General features: G+C 49.1%; 9 protein-coding genes across 9 annotated transcripts; 7 read left to right on the top strand and 2 right to left on the bottom strand.

Moving 5' to 3' along the window:
- Window positions 1–70: 70 nt before the first annotated feature.
- On the top strand, window positions 71–3,183 carry F9C07_2282461 (uncharacterized protein). The gene is made up of 3 exons (XM_071510559.1): window positions 71–1,165; window positions 1,317–2,498; window positions 2,660–3,183. Exons 1-3 carry the CDS (start codon window positions 950–952, stop codon window positions 2,780–2,782), a joined length of 1,521 nt encoding a protein of 506 aa, XP_071365215.1. The 5' UTR covers window positions 71–949; the 3' UTR covers window positions 2,783–3,183.
- On the top strand, window positions 3,184–4,515 carry F9C07_2153105 (cytochrome c oxidase assembly protein Cox11). The gene is made up of 4 exons (XM_041291285.2): window positions 3,184–3,457; window positions 3,508–3,577; window positions 3,641–4,082; window positions 4,139–4,515. Exons 1-4 carry the CDS (start codon window positions 3,267–3,269, stop codon window positions 4,186–4,188), a joined length of 753 nt encoding a protein of 250 aa, XP_041145103.1. The 5' UTR covers window positions 3,184–3,266; the 3' UTR covers window positions 4,189–4,515.
- Window positions 4,516–4,750: 235 nt separating this feature from the next.
- F9C07_2282460 (putative DNA replication factor C subunit Rfc5) lies at window positions 4,751–6,436 on the top strand. The gene is made up of 6 exons (XM_041291284.2): window positions 4,751–4,901; window positions 4,966–5,588; window positions 5,645–5,813; window positions 5,868–5,966; window positions 6,023–6,078; window positions 6,133–6,436. The coding sequence occupies exons 1-6, from the start codon at window positions 4,815–4,817 to the stop codon at window positions 6,155–6,157; spliced, it is 1,059 nt and encodes a 352-aa protein (XP_041145102.1). The 5' UTR covers window positions 4,751–4,814; the 3' UTR covers window positions 6,158–6,436.
- F9C07_2153089 (replication factor C, subunit RFC1) lies at window positions 6,437–13,183 on the top strand. Its single transcript, XM_071509243.1, has 9 exons — window positions 6,437–6,653; window positions 6,718–7,411; window positions 7,480–7,943; window positions 8,012–8,507; window positions 8,598–8,619; window positions 8,672–8,762; window positions 8,824–11,228; window positions 11,282–13,094; window positions 13,163–13,183. The coding sequence occupies exons 4-8, from the start codon at window positions 8,415–8,417 to the stop codon at window positions 11,893–11,895; spliced, it is 3,225 nt and encodes a 1,074-aa protein (XP_071365214.1). The 5' UTR covers window positions 6,437–6,653; window positions 6,718–7,411; window positions 7,480–7,943; window positions 8,012–8,414; the 3' UTR covers window positions 11,896–13,094; window positions 13,163–13,183.
- F9C07_2282459 (mitochondrial 54S ribosomal protein uL16m) lies at window positions 7,240–8,846 on the bottom strand (the record flags this gene model as incomplete). The annotated part of the gene is made up of 3 exons (XM_041291269.2): window positions 8,014–8,846; window positions 7,481–7,945; window positions 7,240–7,412 (listed from the first exon to the last, which is right to left on the bottom strand). The coding sequence occupies exons 1-3, from the start codon at window positions 8,069–8,071 to the stop codon at window positions 7,240–7,242; spliced, it is 696 nt and encodes a 231-aa protein (XP_041145101.1). The 5' UTR covers window positions 8,072–8,846.
- Window positions 12,500–15,188, top strand: F9C07_7383 (putative stress activated MAP kinase interacting protein; the record flags this gene model as incomplete). Its single annotated transcript, XM_071511617.1, has 3 exons — window positions 12,500–12,522; window positions 12,615–13,094; window positions 13,163–15,188. The coding sequence occupies 3 exons, from the start codon at window positions 12,500–12,502 to the stop codon at window positions 15,186–15,188; spliced, it is 2,529 nt and encodes an 842-aa protein (XP_071365213.1).
- Window positions 15,189–17,011: 1,823 nt separating this feature from the next.
- On the top strand, window positions 17,012–18,598 carry pkaC1 (camp-dependent protein kinase catalytic subunit; the record flags this gene model as incomplete). The annotated part of the gene is made up of 4 exons (XM_071509883.1): window positions 17,012–17,749; window positions 17,815–18,068; window positions 18,135–18,509; window positions 18,571–18,598. 4 exons carry the CDS (start codon window positions 17,012–17,014, stop codon window positions 18,596–18,598), a joined length of 1,395 nt encoding a protein of 464 aa, XP_071365212.1.
- Window positions 18,599–19,149: 551 nt separating this feature from the next.
- F9C07_2282455 (putative mitochondrial intermembrane space translocase subunit Tim13) lies at window positions 19,150–20,011 on the bottom strand. Its single transcript, XM_041291268.2, has 2 exons — window positions 19,804–20,011; window positions 19,150–19,750 (listed from the first exon to the last, which is right to left on the bottom strand). Exons 1-2 carry the CDS (start codon window positions 19,921–19,923, stop codon window positions 19,532–19,534), a joined length of 339 nt encoding a protein of 112 aa, XP_041145098.1. The 5' UTR covers window positions 19,924–20,011; the 3' UTR covers window positions 19,150–19,531.
- Window positions 20,012–20,188: 177 nt separating this feature from the next.
- Window positions 20,189–22,157, top strand: F9C07_7380 (putative lectin family integral membrane protein). The gene is made up of 6 exons (XM_041291281.2): window positions 20,189–20,588; window positions 20,649–20,672; window positions 20,760–20,830; window positions 20,887–20,968; window positions 21,023–21,283; window positions 21,332–22,157. The coding sequence occupies exons 1-6, from the start codon at window positions 20,487–20,489 to the stop codon at window positions 21,758–21,760; spliced, it is 969 nt and encodes a 322-aa protein (XP_041145097.1). The 5' UTR covers window positions 20,189–20,486; the 3' UTR covers window positions 21,761–22,157.
- Window positions 22,158–22,305: the final 148 nt, after the last annotated feature.

The raw sequence follows: 22,305 nt of genomic DNA, 5'->3' as shown, positions 1-22,305 counted from the left end.
GTTAGACTTTCCGTAATACCGGGGTATTGTGACGCTCGGTCCTATTTCCCAATCCCGCTAGAAGAGGGTCTGGCAAATCCATGTCCTGCATTGAATTGTCTGCTGTCTGCTACTCTGCTGTCTCTTTCCCTCTTTCCCCCCTTCCTCCTGGTCCATAACTCAGGCCAGTATAACACCTTGCAGACCCCTCTTATTCTCACATTCTTACTCGGAAAATAGTTTGTATATACTACTTCTTTGTTTTATTAAATATTGTTCATCCATCGAACTCCTCTTTTCCTCGTTCCGTTTTTCTTCGGCCCACAACCAAGTGCTCCGTACGGCCCGGAGGCCCACGGGGTTTATCCCGCGGGACGACTCACGTACCACCCAATTTTGCGGCTGACAGATGGAGGATCGGCCACCAAGGGTTTAGTCTTACCCCTGAACCACCAGCCTTAACAGAAGTGCTTTGGAGGTCCTCAAGGACCGAGGTTCAAGATTACGTTGCACGGCTCCACGCTAGGTCACACCAACGCTGCCAATAGACCGCTATCAGGTAGGAATTATTCGAACTGCTGCCACAGCAGGTGTTTGTGCTAGTTTTCCCATTTTGTATTCCGTAATCTCGTCCAATTTACATGGTCTCCGTCGATTATTGTTGCCTCAAAGAGATCTGGATTGACCAAGCGATCCATGTTAAGTTCTCCGTAAGGAGTAGGTACACCGCGTCCGAAAGGTGTGTCTCGCGTTATGTACAAGGATCGGCTATACATAGCTAGGAAGAATCCCTGACGCCCCTATATAGTTTAGGTTCATATTATATGGTGTGATACCATCTTCTACCGAGAAGTGGCCATGAAACATTGCCATTGAATGGAGCTTTGAACACCATGGATTCTACAGGCCTCACGGGCAAAGGCCGAAATATAAATCAACTGCTAAAACCGTACGTATTACCTTAACTGTGATGCCGTTTAGGCGTCGCATGCGATCTAGAACGCTGGTACACGTTACATTTTCTGGGGTGCTGCTGAGATTGCTGACTGGACTGCTGCTTGTGTATCCTCACAGCATTTTGCGTGCGTATATCATTGGTTATTTGTCCTCCACCACTCCGAGGGTTATATCGTCTTTACGGCAAGTTTGGAGGAATGACTCGAACTATCAACAGAAGCGCAGAGTGGTAGGTCGTTCCATTGGTCGATACATACCTTTGTGGAATGTTTCTTGATCATCCATCATTTGTCCTTGACCCATCTGTGACTTTTACCCCTTGTGATTTACTTGCCAAGTACACGACTGATAAAAGCTCTAGACTAATACTTGGATTATAGCTAATTCGTGCACTGACGAGTGCAATACGATTAGAGAGCTTCCCCACATTCTGTGCTTCTCTTGTTGGGGGTTCAACCGTGTTTCCCCTGGTCATTTTTCGGCTGGCTGAGCTCTTAAGCCAAAGACTTGGCTTCAAATGTAGTCAATCAGGATCCGCCAAGTTTTTGCGTTTATCTCGACTTGTCTGTGCTTTCCTTTCCGCTTGGCTGGGCTTTGGACTGCTGAATCGAAAGCCCATAAGGCTGCAAGGCGATGAAAGGACGCTCGCTCACATTGGAAACAACGAAGCCACTGGGGAGCAGCAAGGATGCCCGAACACAATACCTAATAGACCTCAGTTTTCGGGTAGGACGATGGATCTGACGCTTTTTAGTTTTACTCGAGCAATGGATCTCGTAGCCTGCATCATATGGGCCCGATGGAGACGATGGCGGAGCGCTCGGGGTCGCTGGAGTCGGGCAGAATCTCTGGCACCAAAGCTTGCGGATTCAGGCGTATTTGCCGCTAGTGCAGCAGTCGTGATGTGGGCATGGTTTTACCTCCCCGAAAGGTTGCCAAAGTCCTACGGGAAATGGATTGGTGAGGTAGCCAAGGTGGATTCCCGGTTGATTGAAGCACTTCGGCGAGCCAGGAGAGGGGTCTTCGTGTATGGGAAAGACACAGGACAAGCGCCTCTACTCGAGTCCATGTGCAAGGACTACGGCTGGCCTATAGAATGGGGAGATCCCTCCAAAACAATTCCTATCCCCTGCGAAATGGTACACATGAGCTGTGGCCCTAACTGTGAAAAACATGCCGTATCTCGGTTCGCTCGAACGTTTGGGTTTGCCTGTGCTACTTATATACCTTTACAAATTGTCTTTCGTCTCCGGAGATTGAAGTCGGTATTGTCGCTCCGTCGGGCTGTATCTGATGCCTTACGCTCATCTGCATTCCTCGCTTCATTTGTGAGTATTTTTTACTATTCCGTCTGCCTCGCCAGAACCAGAATCGGACCAAAGATATTCCCACGAGATGTGGTAACCCCTATGATGTGGGACTCCGGGCTTTGCGTTGGAGCTGGATGTTTGATGTGCGGCTGGAGTATCCTTGTAGAAAGCCCATCGAAACGGCAGGAATTAGCATTGTTTGTGGCACCTAGAGCTGCCGCAACCGTGCTTCCAAGGTTCTACGATAAGCAGGTATGGTTCACGCTTTCCGTTTGATTGCTTGTCTACATCTTTCCCAATCCCCCAATTCCCGTGTGACACCTCGTCTTGTGTTGCAATAATATCATTGCGATCTGGTTTCCTGTCGTACCTTGTGTAATCGCAGAACTTAATGAATGCTAATCGGTCTTTAGTACCAATATCGAGAGCGCATTACTTTTGCTGTAAGCGCTGCCCTTCTTCTCACTTGTCTTCAAGAGCGACCTGGCATGGTAAGAGGCGTTTTTGGCAGGATTGCAACGAGCGTCCTGAAGTAATGAACGATAGAGCGACGATGTATCATACCAAGAATCTTCTTCAACGTCTAGGTCGGCATCTGAAGGGGCGTTTGTTTTTCCTGTTGTATTATTAGATAAATATAGAGCCTTCTTTTACCTTTTCTATTTATCCCATGGTGCGTTACTCAGGTAAAAATTTATATAGTAGTCAATGCGCTGTATATCGTAATAAACTTGAAGCAGAGTCTAGATGTGATGTCGCCTTTCTAGACAAGAAGAATATATTCAATGAGTGTCGGAATACCTCCCGAGGTGCCTGGTACCTAGTACCTCTACTAGTTTATTAGTCCCTGACCTAGGGTTATTGAATGAATTTGTGCTAATTAGTCGTTGACATGCATCAAAGTTCGGTCTTATCGATAAAGACCGTCTGATCGCCAAGGTGTAATCACGTGCTGCGAGGCCTTTGATATTGCAAGGTGAGTTCTCCGCATATATCCGACTACGCATCAATTCTATCGCCATGTATGGTCGCATAATTTCTCCATGGGCCCGGTATACGCTTCCGGGCACTGGTCTCCGGTTACCGACATCCACAAATGCAAGATGTTTCGAGCCGGGGAGAAGATACTTCTCTCGCAATTCTTTTTTAGGACAAAATGCCTCCGCACCGTTTAATACTCCTCAGGCACAGAAGCGAAATGCGTCCACATTGTATTATTATCGCACTTTGCTCCTTGCGATTCATTTCTGACGGCGTCTAGGTACTATACGGCCAGTCTTATTCTCGGAACAGTTGCGCTCGCATACGGCTCCGTCCCTCTATATAAGATGGTGGGTATCAATCGCCAAGCACCCATTTATCCGCAGCAGGAGCTGAACTCTACGGTTATGTAGATCTGCCAACAGACTGGTTGGGGTGGCCAGCCCATCCTTACCCATCGCGGAGGAGACGCCGATACCGCATCTCGTGTGACGCCTGTAACAGACGCTCGTCGACTCCGAATTACGTTCAATGGTTCAGTCTCCGACGTTTTGCCATGGAAGTTCACCCCTCAACAGCGCGAAGTCCGAGTACTGCCTGGTGAAACGGCCCTTGCCTTCTATACCGCAACGAACAAGGGCCCTTCGGATATCATTGGTGTTGCAACATACAGCGTCACGCCGGGCCAAGTTGCCCCGTACTTCAGTAAGATTCAATGTTTCTGTTTCGAAGAGCAGAAGTTGAATGCTGGTGAATCTGTCGACATGCCTGTTTTCTTCTACATTGATCCGGACTTCACGAAAGATCCGCAAATGAAGGGCATTGACACCATCACACTCTCATACACCTTCTTCAGTAAGCAAACGGCCGGCCTGCAGATCAAGGTGTAACGGGTTGCTGACGCACAACAGAAGCGCGATATGATGACAACGGAGTTCTCAAGCCGATACCAACGAACTGATCATATAGACTGATTACTGTTTCCCATCCCTCGAAACATCAACGCTTGGATTGGCCACATCACAGCTTCAGTAGATAAGCCCACGTCGGAAGCCTGATAGCCCGAATCGGCGTCGAGGAAGCGAGGTTACCCAAGCAGCACAACAATCGTGAAGCGCTAGGATAAGCTCTGGCGAAATCCCTCGTAATTTCTCTCCATATCGGGAGATATTTGAGCTCGCGGGAAAGTTGTATCTCCTCTCCAAAAGAATACCCATATATGTATCATAGCAATGGATATCTGTACATTATGTTTTCCCGCTTGATGGCACCAATTGTAGACTCTTACAGTTCAATAAGGTGGAAACTGCTCGGAAAAACGACTTACAGCCTCTCTTCTCGGTGATAGGGTAGTAATTAGCAAAGCTCCGTAGCAGTCTCAATACATTGAGAAGCTGAAGATCTACTATCCACTCTGTACTGGTATCTATGTACGATTGTAAGCACCCGTGCACGGACCACCAATTAAGCTCGCGTGTCACGATCTTCCCGACGCGTCTTGCTCTCCGATCCATCTAAGCTATCTTTACATTTGTGAGAAGCACTCGATAGCCTCACACCGCCGTAACAAATACGAGAGCACTAAAGATGGCTTTGCTAGTTGACAAACTGCGACCACGCTCGCTCGAAGCTCTCTCATATCATCATGAACTGTCCGCACGCTTGAAGTCACTGGTAATCAAACCTGAACCAGATTTTTGTTAAGAAAAACCACCAATTGACATTATTCTTGTTTTAGGCACAAAGTGGAGATTTCCCCCATCTACTCATGTACGGACCATCAGGCGCAGGCAAGAAGACGCGGACAATCGCGACATTAAAAGAGCTGTACGGTGCGGGTGTGGAAAAGATCAAGATCGATGCCAGAGTCTACCAGACGACGAGTAACCGGAAGCTCGAATTCAACATTGTATCGTCTGTATACCATCTGGAGATTACACCTTCGGATGTAGGAAACTATGACCGTGTCGTCGTGCAGGAACTGCTCAAAGAGATTGCGCAAACACAGCAGGTCGATCTCTCCGCAAAGCAAAGGTTCAAGGTTGTTGTTATCAATGAAGCAGATCATCTGAGTCGTGACGCCCAGGCAGCTCTGAGACGGACTATGGAGAAATACAGTCCCAACCTGAGATTAATTCTATTGGCCAATAGCACCTCAAATATCATTGCTCCGATTCGTTCCAGAACCCTGCTGGTCAGGGTTGCGGCACCAACGGAAGACCAGATCTGCTCTGTGCTCAGCGCTGCTGGCAAGAGGGAAGGCTGGCCGGAGGCGCCCGGGCTTAATAAGAAGATAGCAAAGGAGAGCGGACGCAATCTCCGACGCGCGTTACTCATGTTTGAAGCTATCTATGCTCAAAGGTATGATCGTATTATATATCATTCTCGGCTCTAGGCTGACCCTATCCGACCAATAGTGAGAAGGTGACAGAGAACACTCCGATCCCACCTCCGGACTGGGAGGTGCTCATTTCTATTACGGCTGATGAGATTCTGGCCGAGCGGTCGCCAGCTCGACTATTGCAAGTCCGGGCGCGCTTGTACGATCTCTTAACTCACTGCATCCCGCCGACTACTATTCTCAAGGTCTGACTACGGATCGATGAAGGATTATCTGGTCAACGCTGACTAGTATCTTAGACTCTCACCTTCAAGCTCATCGCCAAGGTAGACGATGCTCTGAAGCCCGACGTTATTAAATGGTCTGCATTCTACGAGCACAGAGTCACACAAGGAAGCGTAAGAACCCAGACCAGAATACTGTAGCCAGCTAAGGATACTGACCTATATTACAGAAAGTTATCTTCCACCTGGAGGCCTTCGTCGCCAAATTCATGCGCATCTATGAAAGGTTCGACTCCTAAGTAACAATACAGCCAAGCATCCACACTAACAATCAACACAGCTACCTAATGGGCATGGACTTCTAAACCGTAGAAAAGAAAGAAAAAAATAATAATCCACGATTTATGATTGTTCTGTATAATATGTGACAGCAGCCTTAATAGGAAGGTGCTAATTGCGTGGTTTCTGGGGCAGGATACAGATTCAGGTCTTGATGAGTTCCATTGGCGTTTTTGTAGGATATCACAAAATAAATCGGCAATTTCTGCAAACAAGAACTTCCGTGCTCGTCTAGGAACCGGGTTCGGAACTGACGTGGTCTAGAATGCTGCCGTAAAACCAAGTTCTTCCCCATGGGGGAAAGGGTTGAAGACGGACATGATAGACTACGTCATACAGTTCCTCTATAAATTGGGAGGACCAGCCACTGCCGAACTAACTTGGGGTTTCAAAGTTTGGACTAATTTTGAACGTACATATGCGAAAGGATTTCAAGTTCCTCTATTGTATATTATCCTAGGCCTTGGAGATTATGTCGGATACTAGGCTGATGGACACTGAACCGGGTGGTGAGAGTACTCAGTGAGTCTTTTTTTCTCCCAAACTATTATTTGTTTATGCGGATTTTGTTTAACCGAAGATGAAGGTATGAATCCATTCGAGAGTTTACGGAAACTCCAGCGAAGCAAACTGGGCAATTAGGTGGTATGTTGGTTCAGCTTGGCGGGAAAATCATATCTTATTCGGAGTAATATTGGAATTGACCAGTCCAAGGAAATATGCCACATACGAGGAGTGAAATGATGCAACTTTTGGACCCGGATACTAGTTCAAAGGCGGAAGATGAGGATGCCGAATGGGCAAGGAGATTTTCAGGACAAAGTGGTGTCATGGGAGAAGCGGATAAAGGTACAGTTGGTCTTTGGTTTCCTTCAATCTAACTCCGTGTATAAGACATCGACACATGTGGGAATAAAACATTCAAGAAAGAACCAAAAGCTGATGATAATATACACAAGACCTCAAGCCCGAAACCCAAGATGGCGATGCAGAAGCAGCGAGGAGTAGGAGACAGCAGGGATATGGACCTGGTTCCGGCGTCGGAGCTTAAAATTTGTCGCGCGCAAATAATGTAGTAATACGGCCAAATGGAATATATGCGATTTGTTTATTGAGAAGCAGAGGGGCTAGACGAGGTCGAACTTGGCGGCGTAGACATGTTTGCCGCGCCCAGGGCTGGGCTCCGGCGGGGGCGCTTCAGACTTTCCAAAGTCACGCCGTTGCCGAGTTTCGTCAAGCCAACAACAGGGGGGTCGCCCTTCTTACAGAACTCCCAGAGTCCTAGACCGGATTGCGTTGTTAGTGTGGAACCGTCACCGGCCCGTTCGTAGAGCGAGAGCTATGCTTACCCGGCAACTTGTGGCCAGCCAATCTGAAAGCCTCCCTTGCGACTTTCTCGTGAATATCGCCCTTCAGTTCAAACACGATTCTGCTGACACCGACCTTCGCCGTCCAGTAGTCGAACTTTCCCTTACCCTTACCCATACGCTGTTCGTTACCCTTGGTGTACACACCGATGTTGGCGCTGACACGCTTGTAGAGCGTATAGTTCATTCCTCTTAAGCGTCTCTTAATGGTTTCTTCTGCGATCTTGAGCGACGAAGCCGGCAGTCGGCGGTCATGGTCCTTCATGCGCAAGCCGTAGTCGCCCCAGACGACAGTTGTACCGCGGGACGAACCGCCAGTCGCAACATGTGGGCGACCCTTGGGAGACTTCGACGTTTCCATGAACTTCGGAGTAAGCCAGTCAAGAGCCGGGGAGGTCGTGGAGAAGCATCGTGATAGCGGAGAGGCCGTAAAAGTTGTGGATAAACCTAATGTTGAGACGGTCAGCTTTCCGGCCCTGTAGAGAAAAATTCTTATGGAAAGAAATCCAACATACAGGTAGGCCGGAAAAGGGCCAATTGAGGCCCCGAGAACATCTTCATCGTGGAGGCCATGGTGAGATCTGATGCCAGGCCCTTTTCGTAGCGAATTAGCGATGTTGGATGAAGACTTCCAGACTATCGGCGTATCTGCAAGTCCGACTTTCCCCCAGTCCGAAACAGGTAAAACGAGGTTGGGGCACGGACCATGCGCGTGCTCCTTATGTAAGCCAATTAAATCACGTCGGCGACAAGAGCTCAAGGCAGCGCGTCGTGTTTTCCGATCTAGTTGCCTATACTCCGTAATGGTCATTTAAATTAAAAGCGTTTTGTGCATTGGTGCTTCAAATTTGCACTTACTCTCATCAATTCACCATTTGCCTGTTCATGGCATGCTCTGATAATTTTTAAAATCACCATGCCTGCTGATATCAGGAGCTTTTTTGGTGGCAAGCCGAGTAGCAGTCAGGGCTCTAGTGCCTCTCTTGCGAAGCCGCCCGCAAAGAAAGAGGTAAGGAAGGCTCCGCTGCCAAATTTACCTTTCCAGCTTCTGAAATTCGCGCTGTAATTTCATTGAATCAAGCTAATATGGAACTCTTAGGAACCTGCTGGCAGGAAAAGACGTAAGGCGTCAACCGTTTTACTCACTTGCGCCTTCATTAACCGGTCATGTAGGCGGGAGGAAAGTTGTGGATGACAGTGAAGATGAGGACGATGTCAAAGCGACCAAGGCGCCACCTCCCAAAGCTAAGGAGCTGACAAAGCCGTATGCATTGCAATGTACCTGCTCAAAGCTGCTAACTCACCCACTGACCATCTTTGTGAAGGAAGCCCGATGAACCGCAAGGGGAGGTAACGACCACTTCGGACTACTTCGCCTCCAGCAAGAAGAGAGGAAGACCAGCCAAAACCAGTACTGCGACGCCCATCAAGGAACCTCAGCCCCCCAATGACACCATTTCGGAAGAGGGTAAAGCCAGCAAATCACCGCGAGCGAATAAACAGACCGAGAAAAAGGAGGCCCTCAAGCGACCAACGCGCGAATCTAAGAGGAACGCTACAACTGTCCTAGACGATGAAAGACTCGGCGGTGATGACATATTTGCAACGGAGTTTGGGAAGCCGGGTAAAGGGGATGATGATTATGTTGAGGATGAGCACAGTGAAAAGGATAGTGATCTCGAGGAACTTGCAGTGAAGCCGGCCACCGCAGCTTCGAGTAGGCCTGGACGTAAGAAGCCAGCCTCGAAGTTAGCCCCAGATGACGACGACGTAGTTATGGAGGATGCCCCGAAACAACCGAAGAGAGCAACGAAATCGGCAGCTTCACAGCCTGGAAGGAAACGGAAATCTGAAGCCCTGGGCAAAGAGGAGGACGACGAACCCCAGGAAGGCCCTAAAAAGGTTACTTCACCTTCGAAAGCGTCGTCAACAGCTCGTGCGCCTAAGAAACCAAAGGGGTCTCCGTCTAAGAAAGACCAGCCCGAAAGCAAGGAAATACAGAGCATCTTTGACAGTATCCCAACTGTCCGACCACCCTCACCCCCACCAGAATCTGGCGACAAGAAGAAGTTTAACCCGTTCGCCGCACGAGCGCGCTCCCCCGCAGCAGCCGGAACCGCTGAAATACCGGTCGGGGCTGAAAATTGCCTTGCAGGGTTGTCTTTCGTTTTCACCGGTGTCCTTGACACTTTAGGTCGTGAGGAAGGACAAAACCTTGTCAAAAAATATGGCGGCAAAGTTACTGGAGCTCCGAGTTCAAAGACAAGTTACGTTGTCCTCGGAGGTGATGCTGGTCCTAAAAAGCTTAAGACAATCAGGGATCATAACCTGAAAACAATCAATGAGGAAGGTCTCTTCGAGCTCATTCGAAGATTGCCAGCCAACGGCGGTGACGGAAAAGCCGCTGAAAAGTATGAAGAAAAGAGGAAGGCAGAAGACAAGAAAATTCGAGCCATGGCTGCTGAAATTGAACAGGAAGAGAAGCGCAAGGCGAAGGCTACCAGTACAGCAGCAGCTAAGGCGTCCGCGGGATCCCAGGCGCCATCAAGCTCGCAAAGCCCTAGACCTGAGGATGAACTCTGGACCACAAAATACGCACCAACGTCGATGAACATGATCTGTGGCAATAAAACCGCGGTCGAGAAGCTTCAAAGTTGGCTTCGAGATTGGCACAAGAATGCTAAGGGGAACTTCTCGAAACCCGGTAAGGATGGCACTGGAATTTACCGCGCGGTCATGATCCACGGCCCCCCAGGAATCGGTAAGACAACCGCAGCACATCTGGTGGCGAAGCTCGAAGGCTACGATATCGTCGAAACTAATGCCAGTGATACGAGGAGCAAAAAACTTGTTGAAACCGGTCTTTTGGGTGTCTTGGATACAACGTCCCTGCAAGGTTATTTTGCCGCTGACGGCCAAAAGGTGCACAGAGAGAAAAAGAATATGGTATTGATCATGGACGAGGTAGACGGAATGTCAGCTGGAGACCGAGGCGGTGTTGGGGCGTTAGCTGCTATTGCAAAGAAAACTCACATCCCACTCATCCTTATATGTAACGAACGTAGGCTTCCGAAAATGAAGCCCTTCGATCACGTTACGTATGAGCTACCCTTTAGACGTCCGACTGCTGAACAAATCAGAGCTAGACTTTCAACGATCTGTTTCCGAGAGGGTTTGAAGATTCCGCCCCCTGTTCTCGACAGTCTCATCGAAGGGACGCATGCCGACATTCGTCAAATTATTAATATGCTGTCGACTGTGAAGCTGGATCAACAAAACCTGGATTTTGAGAAGGGGCGGGAGATGTCCAAGGCCTGGGAAAAGCATGTTATCCTGAAGCCCTGGGATATTGTATCCAAAATCCTCAGCGCTCAGATGTTCTCTCCAAGTTCCAAAGCGACGTTAAACGACAAGATCGAACTTTATTTCAATGATCACGAGTTCAGCTACTTGATGCTTCAAGAGAACTATCTAAGAACAAGGCCAGCCTTGTCTGGTAATTATCAAGGCAAGGAGCAAAAGTTGAAGTTGCTCGAGCTGGCGGATAACGCAGCGTCGAGCATCAGTGACGGTGACCTGGTCGACAGAATGATCCATGGAACACAACAGCAATGGAGTCTGATGCCAACCCATGCTGTCTTCAGCTTTGTTCGGCCCGCCAGTTTCGCTTACGGCAATATGACCGAGCGAGCTGGCTTCACTAGTTGGCTAGGTCAGAACAGCAAACAAGGTATGTATTCTTCAACTACTTATATATCTATTTTGCTAACGGAGTAATTACAGGGAAGCTTTGGCGTTGTACCAGGGAGATCCAGGGCCACATGCGCCTTCGTGCCTCCGGAGACCGTGACGAAATCAGACAACAATATCTACCCCTCATCTGGGACAAGCTTGTTCGCCGGTTGATGAAGGATGGAAAAGAAGGCGTTGAGGACGTCATTGATTTCATGGACAGTTATTTCCTCACCCGGGACGACTGGGATGCCCTGGTCGAGCTTGGCCTTGGCCCTATGGATCAATCAATGGTGAAACTAGATACACAGACGAAAGCGACATTCACACGACTCTATAACCAGCGCTCGCATCCACTTCCCTTTATGAAAGCCAGCAGCGTCGCTGCTCCAAAGAAGATGCCAAAGGAGAAGCCCGATATTGAAGATGCCATCGACGAGTCGGATGATGAAGTGCTTGAGGATGATACTAAAGAGGATGATGAAAGTGAAGAACTGGACCTGAAGAAGGACAAATATGTCCGGGTACCGAAGAAACCGGCGGCGAAATCCGCGGCGAAGGGCGGCTCAGGCAAAGGGAAGAAGGCTAAGAAAGCCACCGACGATGATTTTATTGATGACGACGAGAAACCGAAGAAAGGAAGAGGTCGAAAGGCCAAGGCTTAGTGCGTTTCACTTTTTCATGGTGGACGTTTGGTGAGAAAAACCTCTCTTTCCTTTTGAAAACCGCATTGGGGAATGATGGGTAATGGCAATGTCTGTAATGGTTATTAGTTAGGTACTTGTATTATATTAGAACGATGACTATGTTAAACCAAACCCCATCATTCTGTGCCAATAATTTAGCTGTTGATTAAAATAATCTAAACAAATAATCTACGAGGGATCGGCGGCGCATTATCTACATCCATGTTTCTTGGCTGATCTGCGGAGATTGTCTTGGGAGAACCCGCAATTTGCTTGCTCTTCCTCAGCTACTCAGCACTAAAACCTTCACCAACTCCCTTCACGACCTTATTATCTCGTTCTTATTTATCTCCCCTTATACTCTACATCGGGCTGGCCCTGGTTGAGAACGAACCTTCATTTGATCACTCTATTGCTGACCACGTTCAGCGCATCTATCCACTCTCAACGTAGTACTTGGAATCATGCCCAGACGAACACCACCAGCGACTATACAGTGTCTACCTTAAATCCAGAATTTACCTGATCGCTACCAAAGTTCAATATCTATATCCTCTCAACATCTACTCACAACTGCGGGAAGATGTCTCTCCTTCACAATGAAGAGTACGTCTAGTGATGCGCATCTCACATCTGCTTCCGCCACCTTCCCCGCGATCGCCCTTCATACCAAGAATCCAGTACTAAAAGAATGGCAGTTTTACGATATGGCAACTGCGCACCTCTTATCTATCCACAATCAAAGACGGAATAGGCGATAGACTCATCAACGTGAACAACTCGGTTCTCAACACTCCTGGATTTCGCGCGGCGGGCTGGTCGTCGGCTTCCACAAATCCTAGCGCACAGAGCGTAGCAGCCCATATCCGCCGGACATACTCCCCTCCGATTCCCACCACCGCTGCAGTTACCTCGGAGTATTATCAACTTGGTGTTTCCAGGGATGCAAACGAAGCCCAGAGATTTGGTTTAGGGGAGGATGGCGAGGAAGATGAAGGGGGTATGGTGACGGGTAAAAGCTCGACGGAGGTGATAGGGCGCCGGCCCCATGGACGCGCTGGGAAAAGGACCCATCGAAAGGAGCGACAGCAAAACGATTCCTATAAACAAAGAGATGCGGAGGAGGATGACAGCAGTGATTTGAGTGATGAGAGCGACGATGATGTGGATAGTCAAAGGTTTGTCGATATTAGTGATTTGAGGTTCTTATATTCCCAGACTACATCCCGGTGCTAAACTGGTGCAGGGCTTCCCAACAGATCAAATTTCCTAAACTACCAATACGGACACGGGCCGGATCCTCTCCAATACGTTCAACGGATCGTCAAGAAGGCCCACAACTTATGGTCACATCTCCTTCTCACCCCACGATGGGCATGCATTACCGCACGGGATCGCTAGGAACTGCTGTTAGTGTGAATGAGCGGCCACGGCGAGATACAACTACTACCGCTAGCAGCGACATGTCTTCGGATAATGAAATGGGCTCCTTGGCGTCACGGAAGCAGATTCAGTTCTCTGGTCAGGATCAGGTTATAGAGTTGGCTAGTAACAGGCGCAGGGGAGCTGGAAACAGGAATCTTGGAGGACTAGATGAGCACCCAGAAGATTCGGGAGCTGAGTCCGAGGACTCGGCACTTTCATCTGATTTCGATGCCACCGCCGGCTCTGCATCACTCTTGGTAGGCGTCGGTATCACTGGAAGCTTGGATTCATCATCACCTATGATGATGCATAAGTTGCCGAATGGAACAGGACCTCAAACGGCATCTCCTAGGAAGGCCAAAACACCAGCTCCCGAATTGCAAGACTTGCCTCCGCCGCGGCCTATTAGCACAGTGCAACCTGTTAGTTTGCTGTCGAAGGCACTCAACGCGCGCAAACGTGCACCGACCAATCCGGTTGAGAAATTTGCGGTACTCTCGGGCAAAGGCCTTACTGATGCATTGAATATCAAGTTATACTTGCCGTTTTCTTCTGACCCGGAAGAGCCGATTGACCTTCCTATTGCCCGGGAATCTAAACTCGCGGAACAACCAGCTCCCGTCACTGTTGTCGAGGCGATCGGTTTGGCACTCTGGCGATACTCGGAAGAAGGTCGTCAACCTGCTATTGAACGTAATAAGTTGACTGTTAACCGATGGGCGCTTCGAATGGTAGAAGACGGCGAAGTGGAATACGACTTTCCCGCTTTAGGACGAACGTCACAGATTATGGATTTTACGTCGAATAACAATCGAGCAACGGGGGCACGAGGTCGAGGCAGAGGGAAACAGTACGACGAATTTGCCCTGGTGGAGGCCTCCGATAGTGAATTTGAAGAGAACGAGCGCCAGTTTCCCATGGAGAGCCAAGCCGTTCTTCCTGAAGACACCAATGATGCAGCATCAGCTCTCAATGTTCCCTCCGCCCAACCGACTTCTCAAAACAAAGCGCCTCGACCCAATCCGATCTTAGGGCAACCGTTTTCGTCGGCACTCAATGACAATACGCTCACGCCTGCCGATCGGCCTGCGGTGCCAACGTCGCATGCTACGCCGCGACTGGGGGTCTCGAAGACCCTGAAGATCCGCTTCATCAATATTGAGGGTTCTACGCAAGTCACGACTCTCAACACGTCCACTGATAGCTACATCGCGGAGATCTTGGATTCGGTATGCAAACGCTGGGGCTTAGATAAGGGGAATTACCTCCTGAAGGTGATGGGATCCAATACGATCGCGCCTCTAGACCGCACCGTGGAAGCCCTGGGGAACCTTACCGAGCTTGATCTCGTGCGCCGGCGCTTCGGGCCCCAGTCGTTGACTGGCTCTCCGGGAAGCTCTTCCCCCAATGCACCGCTTCAAATTGACAGCGGCACTGTGCCATCGAGCAAGAAAGCGAAGAAGGGCGGACCGCGCATGTTACATCCGCTGGCGCAACAGCAGGACCTCATTGGGGGCTACTACCGTCGTTACCACGTGTTTCGCAAGCAATCCATGTCTTTCACCGCCTCGAACCATAAGATTCTCACGTTTGACAATGACTACATGCACATCATGCCGGGGGATACTGCGAAGACTGGATCGGACACTAAGACCCGGTCGATTAGTTTCAACGACGTTGTTGGATGCAAGGTGAGCCGTCGCCATCCCAAGAACTTCCGCGTGGTTGTGCTTCGCGGCAACGATGCGAACGAGCAGAAGCGATATGACTTTGAGGCGCGTAACGCACTGGAAGCGGTGGAGATTGTGGATGAAATCAAGAAGAACATGGCGCATTATCGGATTTAGCCTCGTTCCAATTCGTTCGGAGATAATCTAAGGACGACGTCGAGACGACGATTGATATTGTGGAACGATATATCATTTGCTGCATAGAGACAGGCAATCCCCCAGACATGATCAAGTTCTAGATGTGCCGGCGTAACCTCTCATAGCTCCTTCAACATAAGAATTACGCTGGTTCAGCGGCGACATTCAATATTGAGTAATTTCTCCATATCTGACTTATTTCATTTTTTGGAGGTACTACCAAGTACTTAGTGGACATTTGGACACTACTGAAGCTCCGGCGAACCCACTACTAATCGAGCAAACGGCCGAGAAGGGAAATCTCCGAAGAGCGGGGCGTTCCGCCGATCCACTTGCCTTTGAATGATGAGGTCACGATGCAGGACTAGTCCTGTCTGGTTAGTACTTCCTGAACGGTGCCCAATTTGTGGTATCTGATGGACTGATGGGGAGAGAGATACTAGGTTAGATGGAGGAGGATATGGTCTGACCATGAATTAGGTATCGAAAAAGACGGGCAGTTCCAGACCGTTTCACGGTTTGATGCGACACGAGGACTATTAGGAGGAGATATACTCTGTCGATTTACTTCGTCGGGGTATGATAAAGTGGTGATCTCATAGGGCCGGGGAGCGGAAAGCTTGAGGGTCTCTCTTATCCACAGTGATCTTGATGATTCATGATCTCTGGTATCGATGATTCTATGTCTATTATTTGACTTCGACTTCGGTTCGTGAGGTGAGGATGGATATGAATGACCTCGGGCAGAGGGAACGCTGCGTTCAGTGGATCTCTTCCGAGTGGTCATTCATGCCGGGTGTCGTGATCTTCGACAGCTAATACGCGCATTTTTGGATTGTTGATGAAACATCCGTCTACTGGGAGGGGTTTCTTTTCCCTTCTTTTCCTATTATTGGTTTTTTAAAAAAGATTCCTCTATTCTTAATAGAAAGCAAAAAAGCGGGGCTGACTGAGATTTGCTTTTCTCATAGTCAAGAGGTGATATTTTGTCATGGGTGTTTACAATGCATAAATCGTGATAGTAAAACACCGCTGATGTTGGGGTCTGTATGTAAGTAGCTACGGATTAGGTATAGAGAGAGAGTGAGAGAAAGAGAAGTAGAGTGAGAGAGAGAAGAGGAGACAGACAGACAAACACTGCCGATAAATTAAAATCTCCCCTCCCCCCGCGCTTTGCTCTTCTGGGTCAATTTTCCTCTCCGCCCAAACAACCAAACTAAATTAACTGCATCTCGAATCGTTACTCTTACTCTTTTCCCCTACGGAACGTTGACGTTTCAATTTCCCCTCTCTCGATTATCGTTGTCTTGGCCGAAAGTTTCACCGGGTTTGAACGATAAAAAGCAAATCAACTAACGGAGGAAAACGACGAAACACAACCACTAGAGCCGTTTGACACGAGTTCATCTTGAAATTTGTTTTGAATTCCAATTGCAAAGCTTGGGGTTGACCGCTTCTCGGTGGCTACGGCGAAGTTCCCTGCCCGTTGTATCCGCTGCTCGGAACGGTACAAAAGAAAGAGGCGTAACGTTTCGTTGCTGGCGGTTTTCCCCCTCCTTCGCAGGGAAGCAAAAAAAAAGGAAGATTCGAAAGAGGGGTTGAGCTTTAATTTTTGAACCCTCTTTCTTTACCCATTTCGCGTGAATCTTACAAAAACCCAATCTGCATTTTGGAGGGTTTATTTTGTTTCCTTCTTTCTTTTTCTTTTTCTTTTTCTTTTTTTTCTTTTTCCTTGAACCCTTTACCCCATTTTTATTTTTCCTGATCTCACAGTCAGGTAATATTTTCAATTTTAGTTCTCCATGCCGAGCTTAGGAGGCTTATTGAAGAAACGGCGGACCAAGGATTCGCAGACCCTCAGCAAAGAGCTTGAAGCCGGTTCGTCACCCACAGCGGCCCAGACGCAGACGTCACCAAACCAGCATCACCACAGCCACCAATCCCATCCCACTCCTACTGCCACCTCCCCGGACGTTGCTTATACCTCTGCGCAACCTCACCAATCGTCCCACGATCATCACAATTGCTCTTCAGGCACTAATCAAAGCCACCCCGAGGGTCAACCATCCTCCATGCAATCCGCCGTGACGCAATCTCCCCCGGCCCACCATCACCATGGTCACCACCACACCAACTCCCATAATGTCGCCAGTATACAGAACATAATTCATTCATCCCATCAGAGCGGCCAGTCGGTCGGCGGAGGTTCTCAACAATCGCAGACCCGAACCACCAAGGGCAAGTACTCTCTCGAGGATTTCAGCCTCCAGCGCACATTGGGCACCGGTAGCTTTGGTCGAGTCCATCTCGTGCAGTCCAAGCACAACCACCGCTTCTATGCCGTCAAAGTTCTGAAGAAGGCCCAGGTGGTCAAGATGAAGCAGATTGAGCATACTAATGACGAGCGACGAATGCTCAATCGCGTCAGGCATCCGTTCTTGATCACCCTATGGGGCACATGGCAGGATTCGCGAAATCTGTACATGGTCATGGATTTTGTTGAGGGAGGTGAACTCTTCAGTCTGCTTCGCAAGTCTCAGGTGGGTGATCCTCCCCGTCTTCGTTGCTACGAACCTGTACGCTGACCCGGGGGGTCCCCGTCTAGCGATTCCCTAACCCCGTGGCCAAGTTCTACGCCGCGGAAGTCACTCTTGCGCTGGAGTATCTGCACTCTCATCAGATTATCTATCGAGATCTGAAGCCGGAGAACTTACTTCTCGACCGGCATGGCCACCTGAAGATCACCGACTTTGGTTTTGCGAAGGAGGTGCCCGATATCACCTGGACCCTGTGTGGCACGCCCGATTATTTGGCTCCCGAGGTTGTTTCATCCAAGGGTTACAACAAGTCGGTGGACTGGTAAGTCTTGCTTTCCGATCATATCCTGGTTGCGCTCCTATAGGGGATTCCACTGACATGGTGAAGGTGGTCCCTTGGAATCCTGATCTTCGAAATGCTGTGTGGCTTCACACCCTTCTGGGACAGCGGATCGCCGGTCAAGATCTATGAGAACATCCTCCGGGGTCGGGTAAAATACCCACCTTACCTGCACCCAGATGCTGTGGATCTACTTTCCCAACTGATCACAGCAGACCTAACCAAGCGCCTGGGCAACTTGCATGGTGGTCCGGAAGACGTCAAGAATCATCCGTGGTTCGCCGAAGTCACCTGGGACCGGCTGGCCAGGAAAGACATCGATGCTCCCTATGTACCACCGATTCGGGGAGGACAAGGCGATGCAAGCCAGTATGACCGCTACCCGGAAGAACAGGAAGCCTACGGTCAAAGTGGCGAGGACATGTATGTGCAACCTGCTCGGTATATTTTCTTCCGCATTACTGACGATCCCAACTTACTTTAGTCACGGCCATTTGTTCCCCGACTTCTAACTTTTTCTACGAGTCATGATGAAATGATCATTTCACCATAGCTGTCTAGAGTAAAGGCAATGGACTACCTCTATGCAAAGACATGGAAGTGATGCCTTATCTTATAGCCCGGTTGACTGGGCCACAGAAATAGCAGCAGTGAAAAACAACCATGCTATTACTTTTACACATTGTCTTCTCGATCGGTTCGATTGTCTGGATAATCGCTGGCCGACTTGACCTTTGGATTTCTCTGTTTCATCGTTTTTTGGAGCATTTAACTTTTGTATATCTGGCGCGGGCTTTCCCGCGCTTCCGCATTCCACGAACCTCGGCCTCCATTGATATGGATCGCTTTTACGAGCATCGAGGCAACTGAATCTCCAGTACTTGTGTGTTTGGTTTTAAGTAAGGATCAAGTGCTTCCGGGGTTGGTTCCACTCCGGGGTCTTCCGCCAAGTCGATCGTTTGCATCGATTGGACTGTTTTGGTTCTCGCGTCGTGGTTTTATAATAGTTGCAAGTATTGGGATGCTACTTGGTTGCTTCGTTCATTTCTTTTCTTTTCTTTTTTTTTCTTTTTTTTTTTTTTTTTTGGAGACCTGTATAATGTACATATCTTTCAAATGCAATAAAAGTAGGCTATGGATCTGTGCATACCGCATCTCCCAGTATGCTTCAGACAGGCTGCCCGTGGACGCCTGTCTGCCATCACAGATCCGTTGCCGTTGCCATTCAACTCGTCCAATAGGAGACACCCCATCTTCCCAAAAGCGTGTGCCGTTATCGTACACCATTCCAACAATACATTCCCCAATTCATGAAAGGAGAGAAAAGGTGATATAAAATTTTGCGGGAGACGCAAGCTGACGCCCATAAGAAATTTGAGAAACCGATCGCGCTTCCGATTACCATCTATAGAATGCTTCCAATTGCCTATAACTCCGACGCTAATTTACAGACTGGTGTCGGTAGGGGTGGCCATCATGGCAAGGTTCTCAGCACCACCAAGACGCTTGCTTTCGCGGGAGACACGAGAGACGTAGGTACGGCTGGCGGTATTCCAAAAAGAGATGTACTTCTCCATGCACTGAGAGAGGCAAGCCTCTTCCTTGGAGGTGATGGACGAGCCGGGGGCGGGAATGCAGGCGTCGAAGCAGTGCTCATTCACTTTCTATACTGTTGTCAGAAACTAGACGCTGGGCGCACAGTAGAATTTGGACATACTCCGATCAAATTCCGAGCATTGGCCATGGCAGCCTCTTGCTGGAGCTGCTTGATGATGGCAGTCTTGACCTCCTGCGGGTTGGAAGCAGCATTGGTGGAGCCGGAACCGAACAGAGCCATTGTGCTGATGTGTAGAGATGTGAGATGAAGGGAATGGAGGCGGAGTTATGTGTTTTGCAGGGAAGGCAAATCAACGATACAGTAATTGTTGAGGTCACGGGCCGGTCACAGGATCTGAACCTCAAGTCCGCGGGCGATGGCCGACCTGTGGCTGGTGCACACATGTCCGCCGGGGCGGACTGCGCCACAGTTGCGATGTGGACACTTGTTTGCATGTTTACTGACGTCGATCTCTGACAAGTCTACATAGTATTCCCTTCTGACAGTTTGCTTCGGCACCGCCCTTCTTCCATTTCGTTCTTCACTCCTTCGTTCTCTTTTGACATTCCTCTCTATTATTCTCCGGTCGTCGACCTACCGTTTGATTGACCTTGTCCTCCGTCTCTTGCAATTGAGTTTGGAGCTTGTGTATGTCCCGGTGACATTCAACTACGCCTTGCTGGTGGAGAGGAACCCAATTCCGTTAGCTGCAGTCTGTCGTTCATAACTATCAGAACCTACTTGCTTTCACGGTAGCTTATATCTGCAACTTGTTAAAGCTCATTACCAATTCCTGCCTCACAATGCTGCTCCCGCGGCTCTCTTCTCTGCTGTGTCTTGCTGGCCTGGCGACTATGCCAGTGGCCAATGCTTACGACGGCGACGAGAACATCAAGAGCATCCCAGTACGCCCGCACACCCAGTCGACCGTATGACGATCGCGCACTAACTAACCGGGTCAATAGCTTCGCACTCACAGTCTCGCTCCGGTGGGTCCCATCCTATAACTCATTCACATCAATTTCGGCTGGCTCGATTTCCGCGCTCTAGACACAGCCCTGTTAACGCGTTGACAGCCATACCTGGATTCAGACTTCCAAAGCCGCTGGTTCGATTTTGGTGGTGACACGATAATCCGCGCAGACAAGTACTTCACCCCACCCACAATGCGGCCTCAAAGGAGCAAGGGCTGAACAATGGCAGATACATCCGTCTTACGGCCGATCGACCCTCGCAGCAGGGCTGGATCTTCTCCCGTGTTCCCCTTACTGCGACAAACTGGGAGGTTAGTTCTTCCCGTCAGTATAGTGGAGGAGAATCGGTTCTAACATGTGTGTAGATCGAGGTCGAATTCAAGATTCATGGAAATGGTAATCTGCACGGCGATGGCTTTGCCATGTGGCTCACCAAGCAGCGCGCCACGCAAGGTCCCGTCTTTGGATCAACGGATAACTTCGAGGGTCTCGGTATCTTTTTCGACACATACAAGAACAACCGTCCCGGCACCTCGTTCCCTTACGTCATGGCTATGATGGGCGACGGACAGACCAGCTACGACCAGGCGCACGACGGCAAGGCCAATGAATTGGCTGGTTGTTCCGTAAGTAAACAAGACCAGGGTAACGCAGATATGTGCTAATAAGATTAGGCCCGTGGTCTGCGTGGCGCTTCGATCCCCACCAAGGCTCGTTTAACGTACTTCCAGGACAAATCATTGACTCTAGACTTGCAGTACAAGTCTGAGGACAGCTGGACCAACTGCTTCACCCTGACCGCACCCGAGACCAACATTGCTATCCCGTCCGTCGCGTACCTGGGCTTCTCTGGCGAGACCGGTGAACTGAGCGATAACCATGACATTGTCTCAGTGAAATCGCAGAACCTTTACAGTGTTGGACCTTCCAGTCGATCTAGCCGTGGACCAAGCGCCGACAGCGGCCGCGTCAAGAAGACCAAGAAAAGAAAGGGAAGCTGGAGCGGGTTTCTGTTCAAGACCGTTCTGTTCTTTGTTGCTGTTGCAGGCTGCTACGTCGGGTTTACCATGTACCGGAACAAGCAGAGATACTCGAGGTTCTAAGCGATGGTGAGGGAAGATATTCAGAAAAAAGAAAGAAAACCCACAAAAACCAGTATGGTGTTCTGTTTCTACGTGATTGCATAGCCGTGTTGTTACTTGGAGATTCCAATATATTGTGACGAATAAAAGTTTCACGAGTCCTACAGCTGATGATGTATGCGAAGTTGGAGCTTTATATCAGTCCAATTCCAATTATGCGCTTGTTAGAATGTCATGATCAGGCCCAACATGGATAGTAATCTTGTTTTTCATTTCTATACATTCACTTCAAGATCTTCCTTTATCTTCTTCTGCTTCTGTCTTCCTCTTCTGTCTTCCTCTTCTTCACCTTCCTTACTTTCCTGAATAGTGTGATCTTTCAACATAGGCACCAAGTAAGGACATTTTGTTTTTCTCTTAACTCTATGGCATGTAGCCCAGCTTATACGCGCGAGTCCAGCTCTATTTTTCATGACAACGGCCTAGCATGGGTAATCAACCAGGAGACGTCAAGTATCAAGGGGGCAATAACAGGAGATTAGTGTGGCCTAGGCAAAACCCTCCTA

This window comes from Aspergillus flavus, chromosome 3 (genome assembly GCF_009017415.1).
Source record: "Aspergillus flavus chromosome 3, complete sequence".
Taxonomy (NCBI): Eukaryota; Fungi; Ascomycota; class Eurotiomycetes; order Eurotiales; family Aspergillaceae; genus Aspergillus; species Aspergillus flavus.
Note: the sequence above shows the minus strand (reverse complement) of the source record. Positions and strands in the feature narration are given on the sequence as shown.